The 8,372-nt window shown below is 46.3% G+C and overlaps 1 protein-coding gene across 2 annotated transcripts; it reads left to right on the forward strand.

Moving 5' to 3' along the window:
• The first annotated feature begins 1,220 nt into the window (after nucleotides 1-1,220).
• si:dkey-39a18.1 (uncharacterized protein LOC557637 homolog) lies at nucleotides 1,221-7,831 on the forward strand. Of its 2 annotated transcripts, none has more exons than XM_020056069.2 (6): nucleotides 1,221-1,239; nucleotides 1,581-1,722; nucleotides 2,767-2,969; nucleotides 3,201-3,418; nucleotides 3,589-3,711; nucleotides 5,016-7,831. In XM_020056069.2, the coding sequence occupies exons 3-6, from the start codon at nucleotides 2,865-2,867 to the stop codon at nucleotides 5,911-5,913; spliced, it is 1,344 nt and encodes a 447-aa protein (XP_019911628.2). In that variant the 5' UTR covers nucleotides 1,221-1,239; nucleotides 1,581-1,722; nucleotides 2,767-2,864; the 3' UTR covers nucleotides 5,914-7,831. The 2 variants fall into 2 exon arrangements, with proteins under 2 accessions (XP_019911628.2, XP_010864342.2); XM_010866040.4 differs by lacking the exon at nucleotides 1,221-1,239 and adding an exon at nucleotides 1,372-1,520 and having other exon boundaries at nucleotides 1,600-1,722.
• The last annotated feature ends 541 nt before the right edge of the window (nucleotides 7,832-8,372 follow it).

The raw sequence follows: 8,372 nt of genomic DNA on the forward strand, positions 1-8,372 counted from the left end.
GTTGTGTGAGGGCTTTATTTTCAACGCTGCCTGCTAAGAGCAGCTGAGTTAACTATTTACCAACGATCTGAGAATATTTCTCTTGAACTTATCCTTTGACGGCGACTGAAATAGGTGTTTTAAGCCCATTTCCATCTCTTTTTTAAATGTTCTGCTATCAAAGGTCACCCTAGATGTTTGCATGAAACAAATTGACGATGTGTTTAAAAAAAAAAAAGAAGCACAAATGCTAAGGTGAATCAGATATTTAGGTTCCACTTTGTTTTCCTGGTCCCCGTTGGGTGGCCTGTACAGTACGCGGTGAAACAAAGCCTGGCTTTGGGACTGAGCTCTGGGTGTGGATCGTACGACTGCCCTGTCTGGTAGGTGTGTGCCGCCATCGTGGCCGTTAGTTCAGCTGTCAGTACGGTTGTAAACGGCCGTTGCTTTCCCATGTTCCTCAGAACTTAAGCTCTGCTTATTCCTCCTCGATTCTGGGAATTATCCAAATGGGATTTCTGGAATTTTGGGAATTCTTTGGGAGAATTGGGAATTTTGGGAAGTGTTTTTCAGCTCTACAGGCACGTGTCCCAGCAGGAGACTCCAATGGCAGTGCTCTCATTGGTTCTGTGCGGAGGCCGTAGTGACTGGTTACTGCTGACAGGAATGTTCACAGTCCACTGAGCTTTTACTAAGAGAAGCCGCTGTACAGTTGGAGCTTAATGCTTTATTACTAACACACGACAAAGCTCAGGTTGGCTCACACACAAGGTTCAGCTCACGTTGGCTTTGGATAACGGACGGAATCAGGCAATATTCCTTTTCCAGATCGATGGGTTCTTGGCTACTCGTTCAATTAAAACTTTCCTCCAGCCCATATAACTGCGGGGTAATGACTTGTAATAGCTGTTCTGTTCATTGTTCAGTTTCGCTTATTGTCAATACTAGCTGATGCAATACTGATACCCTTTGAAGGGTAAAACCTTTAATTCAATCTACCAGGTTGAATCCTGTTAGTCTGGTTTTTCTCTTAATTATTTTTTTTTTTGGTGTTGATAACATTTTGATATGTTAATGCACTTATTTGACACTCCGCATTATTTATGGTAACAGTTACTTCCACTAATCAAATATACGCTAAATACGAGTTGCAAGACATTTAGTCTTCTGCGGTTGTGTTCCGCCAGAATGAAGAACCGGGAACCCCTGTTACACAGATGACGGCAGTCAATTAACTGTGGTGGCGGCTTGCAGTCACAGGTGTGAAAGGTTACACAACATCTCGGTTTTATCGTTTTGGCCTCCAGTGTGACAGCATATAGAGTGCTATAACTCACAAACTCAAATAAATAATGTCTCTAAATTGAGTCACTCTGAGTGGATTCTCAGACCCAGTAGGCTAGATCATCCCTGTTCAGTTTTGGGTCGAATAGGGAAACAGCGAGCCAGTTGCCCTAAAATCAACATGGATAGAATAGTGTCACGGACCACTAGTCAGTCTTATCAATTAACATGTCTCTGGGCCTGCCTCTACAGTTTAGGTGGGTTGGCTTAACACGGTTGGCTTAACTTTTGAGCTGATCTTTCTTGTTTGCTGTTAGTTCACGGTTCTCTCTGCAGGTAGGAGGAGGGCTGAGGTCTCCTCAAACGATTTTCCTCACACTATTCCCTCTGGCCAATGCTGCCCGGACCAGCACTCGAGTACGAATGACTTCTGGACTGTACAGAGTAACTGTGTGAGGGGTATGTTGGCTCTAGCTTTATTTGACAAAAATGCTACTGTGAGTTGACTTTTTTTGGTTTGTTTTCTAAGCTAAAGAATGGTTGTGTGCACGCGTGCGTGCCACAATTATATGATTTCGTACGGGTACTCAAGATCATTAGGTTTCAGTCCCAATTCCTCGGTTCATGTGAAAGTAAATCAACCCTTGAAATTGCTTAAATCAATGTTGAACAGGTTGTCATACAGACAATGGAGGGACTGAGTGCCATTATTTCACAGCAAATGTTACACTTAACCTAGTTGGTTTCAAAGATAAAATATTAATTTAAGGGACTTATCTTGCACAAGTTTTAGCCGGATTGCCACCCAAGTAATCAATAGTAATTTTAGGATTGGGGCTGGAATTAACAAAAGACAATACTATTTATATGTAAATGAGTTTCCACACTTACAGAAACCTACTGTTCGTGTTGCCCCCATTTTATTTGACTATTTAAAACACAAAACATTTACACAAATTGCAGAGGAATGCACATACAGAAGTCAGAAAGACTTCCTTTGTCCTCTGGTCGGCATGAGCTGCAGAATGTAAGAACAAGAGACTTCTGTTGACGAAAGGAATAATTGCCGCAGATAAAGGCTCATCCATAATTAATAAGAATATTTAGTTTAACTCCCCATTTTAGAAATGGGATTTAAAGAGTATTGTGTGTTCTTTTTTTTTAATCTCCCAGCTTTACATTAGACATTAAGGAAACCGCATGCTGAGCAGAGGAGATAAAGACAAAACCGAAGAAACCATAGGCCGTGCTGGGTCTTTAATTATATGTATAATGTATATATTGTAGCTAAAATATTGCTGCCTGAGCAAAATTGTAGATATAATTTAATGATTTAAAAAATAGTTTCAGGTTTGGATATAAGTTGATGCAAAATAGTTTCAAGCGGGATTTTCTTTGTCTCTAAGGGAAGTCTAATGCACAATATTGGGATTTGAGGTAAGCTGATGATTTGTCTCCAAAGCATTTTAGCACAACTAAACACTGGAACATGTTTTTGCATAGGAGCCTACATACATAGTCCTGGCTCATGTCACATTCTGAAGAAACGTCCATTTACCGTGAGGGCAGGCCAGCCCTGTGAACCACAGTACCTCGTTAGGATGGGTGTCCCCAAAATGAAGACGAGAGCCCAGTCACCCCACAGAGACACCATCTCCCCGGTACCTTCATACTACTCTGAGCCCGCCTACCTGCAGCACCGCAAGGTACCGGAAACCTCAAGGAACCAGTCACCAGAATATGTGTTCCTCTCTTCCACTCGAACCCCAAGCATGAACTTGGTGGTGCTAGTGGTTACATTACACACACACACACATGTACATCGACACGTATGTAGCCGTTAGCCGTGTGGCCCCAACCCGCGTCACGTATCCAAGTAGGACTTGAGGTGCAAACGTTTGAACCACACCTCCCCCACCCCTTCTAACGTTTCTCAGGATGTCACCAGAGATCTTCCCTCGCTGCCCGCCGGCAGGAGGCGACACCCGAGCGAGGAGGAGGAAGAGGGAGACGAAGAGACGCTAAGCCTCCGGAGCATGCCCAGTAGCCTCCCCCCGACGGTCAGAAGGTCCCGGGGGAACCCTAAAAGACACCCCGCCGTCCTCCCTGAGCTCCGGTTGCCCCCCGTCATGAAGACCAGTCTCCATGACTACAGGTATCGGGTGGATGTTTCTTTGGCGTTCCTCCTTCCTCCATGTGTTCCATCAATGCAGCTCTTACATTCTGCCATTAAAATATTACGCCATTTAGATTACGTTTGACTGTACGTACTCTGCAGTGGCCAATCGTGTGTGTGTGTGTGTGTGTGTCTGTGTGTGTGATCAGAGAACATCTTGAAGTGAGGGGGACTGGATACACGAGGTGCAGCAGATTTCCACCCATCCTCAAATCAACCGGACCCCGAAGGCCTCGGTACCACGACAGACCTCCTGGCCGGGCAGGACACAGGTCATGGACCCTCTGTTTTAGCCAATAACTAATCACTCAGAACTATTGAACCTTCGTTGTCAGATTTCGGGACGTTGGGTGCTCTTGGGAATGATCAGATATCACGTGCACTCTATGGTTTTGAAAGCGCCTTGTCCAACGGCAACAGAAGAATAAGGGGTATGTTCTGCTTAGGGACAGGGTGGGTTGAGATTCCTACAATTTGTTGTATTGGGTTAGGGTTTGGTGGTTAAGCATTGCTGTCCCCCTTAACCTAAAATGAAGCCTGCATACAGCCATCAGATTTTCCAGATTTAGCTACTGGTGGATTGGGTGGAAAAGAGGCAAAATAAAAGCGCCTGTAGTCAATATTTCTGGCAGCACACTTATGCTGGTTCATTTTGTGCTCATTAATGATTCAAAGGATGTTTGGTTGTGCTCCTGTGATGGGGGAGAGAATAGAGGAAGGAGTGGGAGAGACTAGAAGGGGGGAGATGTGAGACAAGAGGGGGAGAGGAGTGGCAGACCGGGCTGAGAGGGGAGGTAGGAGGGAGAGCAACTCAGCCTACTTATCTGTCCAGGGAGGTAGTAGGGAGTAGCAGCAAGGAGGGAAGGAGCAACTTCAGAGAAAGGTCAGACTCCACTCTGCATTTTGGCTCACTCACAGACACACACACACACCTCCCACTCAGATATCACTTCTCGCATGAAACCGTTGGACTAATAAAATGGTTGTCACGTGAATTAATATGAATTGAAAATCAGGTGTGTTAGGAAATGGAAAGGCTGTGTCAGAACGGCGGCCTTGTCTTACAAAGAATAGAATGTGGTTGTTAATTGAAAGCCATTATTATATCGTTTTCATATTTGGCCAAAAAAAAAGAAGCTATTTGTCGTGAGAGACGTGAACGTATGTGTCATTTTGAATTAAGCTAAATATCTGAGCTTCGCAAGTGTGACGACCCAGCTGCTGGCGATTGAATCTTTCATTGGTCATTTATAGATCATGTCCGCTCCCTAACACAATAACGGTGAGTTTCAGAACGACTCGTAAAAGCGCGGACGACCCTCTGAGGTAATATAAAATGGAATGAGCTCGTTTAGGGAAACGCTGCAGTAATATTCCCTGCTGATGTATTCCCTCCGCCAATGGCCAGAAACATCAGTGTACAACACATTATACAATAAATGCAGGCTGCTTTCACAGAGAGAGAAGATGGGCTTGTTAAACATTATCAAAATCATAGAGGAATATGCCCCTAACAGCCCTTCGCATCTCTCTGATATGTGGTATTAAATTAACTCCGTATCGCCTTTCTCTGTAGGCCTGAACAGCAAGTGAATGTCCCTTGTGGAGCTCCAGAGAAGGAACGGGACGGTTTGAAACAGGAGGAACACCTTTCAGCTCCGCGTGCTTCGACCACGTCCAAAGTCCTGTCTGATCCACCTCCATCCAAGGCCCAGCGAATCACTTTTCACAACCCCGTAGTTCAGGAGGTGTACCCCATCACCCCTGACAACGTGACTCAAACACGGAAGCCGGTGGAGGACGGACAGCCCCTCTATCTCAGAGGGCTCAAGCCGCGCCTTCCGACGGTCAACCCCCCTCCTCGCTCCTCTGTGTGGACTGACCCGAAGACTTCAGCCCAGTGTAGGGCTGAATGGACTGAACCAAGGGCTCTGACCCATGGGGGGAGGGGGATGCTGGTGATCAGTCTGGGCATCACTCTCACCAAGACGGACAGCAGCAGTGCCAGACAGGCCGGGCCCCAGTACTACCCCATCCATCCCCTGAACCCATCCCTGAGAAGACTTTCGATCCCCAATGCCAGGCGGCCGAGGCTCTGGGGAAGACGGGGGACGACGTTGGGGAGTCTGTTGGAGGAGGAGGGGTGTCTGTCGCCCCCCGTCCCTGTCCAGCGTCAGCCAGGATTGCTTGAGCCGTTCACCGGGTTCACGGAGCATCTCCGTCACCAGCTCGCCCCAGCCCCATGCCTGTCCTACACGACTCAGCTCCAGGAAGAGGTCCCTGTTGGAGACCGGCGGGCATTTGGAGGGGTGCAGGATCTTCAGGGACATACAGTGCAAACATCCTGCAGTCCTCTGCCGTCCGGACCTGTGGGTCCCGGAGGGCTGCTGCCCAAAATCACCATGACCAGACCAACTCCTTCACCCAAGCTCCCTCGCCTCCTGTCGCCTACTGAGAACAGGCATGCGGCATAGACTATGGACTTGACTGAGTCTTTGACAACATACTGCTCCTGGATATGAGACCAAGGGAACACAAGCTTGTACTTGATATTTATTTAATGCTTTGAGGAAAGCGTTATAAATTCTTTATTAGGTGACAACATATTCCCTCAAAATCATTGTGGACCAAAGGGTCAAGTTCAAGTATTTACCAGTCCCATTAAAATGTCTGTTAATTACCCAGAACACTCATCCGAATCAATGTACAATGGCGATTAGGGTTAAATGCCTTGCAACAGGATACAACATATTTTGTTTACCTGTACAGATTGGTTATAAGGTTGTCTGCCAATCTACTGGACCATTTTGACACAGAACTGTAAATCTACTGGACCGTTTTGAAACGGAACCGTCAATCTACTGGACCGTTCTGAAATGGAACTGTCAATCTACTGGACCGTTTTGACACAGAAATGTAAATCTACTGGACCGTTCTGAAACGGAACCGTCAATCTACTGGACCGTTTTGACACGGAACCGCCAATCGACTTGACCGTTTGGACACGGAACCGTCAATCTACTGGACCGTTTTGACATGGAATCCTTAATCTACTGGACTGTTTTGACACTGAACCGTCAATCGACTGGACCGTTTTGACATGGAAACCTTAATCTACTGGACTGTTTTGACATGGAAACCTTAATCTACTGGACTGTTTTGACACGGCACAGCCAATCAACTGGACTGTTTTGACACGGAACCATTAATCTACCGATCTGTTCTACGCAAAACCGTCAATCTTTAGAGACGTGGCCACGCGGCCCAGGGGAACACCACCATCAGCACTGCTAATGAGGAGGATAATTGTTTCAGCCGTACGGATCGATACAGCCGTGACTGCTGAGACAGGCACCATGGTGACCACTATCGATCAGGACTTGAGTGCGGCACAAATTACAGTCTCATTTAGTGCACTACTTTTGACTGGGGCCAGGTTGGCTCTATATGGGATAAGGTACCATTTAGGATATATGTCTTGTCCTTGTCTGACAATTATGTGAACTTAGGACAAGTTCACATATGTTTGCTGTGTCGGTGCATGGAGTTTTTGTTTTTATACTGACAACTCCTCCATTTTGGAAAGCATTGTGTCATAAATAATTTTTTATAGAATTTTTGATTATTACACTAATGTATAACCGTCTTCGTTTAGGTTTACAAGCTTTTCAATGGCATCTTGGCCGGCAGTCACAAATGTGCTTGTTATGACGCTTTTCTCTACTGAGGAAATAAACATTCACTTCAATAGGCTATAATTGTCATGATATTCGGGCAACAGAAACAAGATAAAACGCAGACGGTAAAATAAGGTAATGGCCATGCTCAATTTGTGCTCCGAAGCTAGAGCACTAAGCACCTCTTTCAAACAAATCTGGATTAGCGATCATCGCATTCATGCTATGTAGATGCTAGGTTTTGCACATGCGCAAGAAATAAAGTCCCTCTCCCTCGCTGACCTCCTCATTTCCTTTTTTACGTGTGTTTTCATGATTTATTTTTCTTACTGTCCCAGAGGTCACACTTAGCGTCTAGCGATAGAGCAAGGCCAATTGCTAAAGGCTGACCGCTAGCTGTTGGGTGGTCAACACGGCTGAGCTGTAGTCGTTTGCTGTGGGGGACAATGGTGACTGTAGTTGGGGAGGGAGAGAGTGGGGGAGAGCTTGGCCGCGGGAAGGTGTGGGAAGAGTGCAGGGCATGCTGTAACCCCATCTGTCATAGCCTCAGCACCCTCTGAAGAGATCCCAAGATTCCCTTTTCTGGTGTGGCTGTTACTGATGCATGCATGTAGTTTGTCTGTGTTGGTCGTGAATCGTGTAAATGCCACTAAAGGGCAAGCGTCGTCTATCCTAGCCAGATACCTTCCCTCACTTATCTATTATCTTACCTGCAGCCCCCCCCAAACCTGTTCCCGTGGTCATGAAGAAGGGGGCGGGGATTAGACAGTGGTCTGGTCTGGTTTGATCTGCTTTCTGTACCTCAGTATGTGAGTAACATAAGCTCTCGTTCCGTGGTTTCTTGCTCCAGTGGTTTGGACAATCATCTGGTCAGTCATTAACCAGCACTGCTCTCCCGGGGCTTGGGAGAGAGGTCCCCTACTGTGGACACCACGTTTTTCACATTCCTGGCTGGATCATGGATGGGGGTGGAAACAGTGTGGGCGTTGGCGGGGGGGTGGGTTGATTTTAGTTTGCATTGGTATGGTCAGGTGTCTGCTGGTTTTTACTTGTGTGAATTGATTTGTGACTGTGTCTGTTAGTGTCTACTGACGTGTACTGGGGTCTATTGCCGTATGTTTTTGTGTATTCGTGTCTATTGGTGTCTATTGCGGTCTATTGTTGTGTAGTGGTGTCTACTCTTGTGTACTGGGGTCTACTGTCGTGTGTTGGTATTATTCATCCTTGCCACAAGAGGGCAACATCACCCTTAGAAC

The sequence above is a fragment of the Esox lucius genome, chromosome 18 (assembly GCF_011004845.1).
Source record: "Esox lucius isolate fEsoLuc1 chromosome 18, fEsoLuc1.pri, whole genome shotgun sequence".
NCBI classification, from domain to species: Eukaryota; Metazoa; Chordata; class Actinopteri; order Esociformes; family Esocidae; genus Esox; species Esox lucius.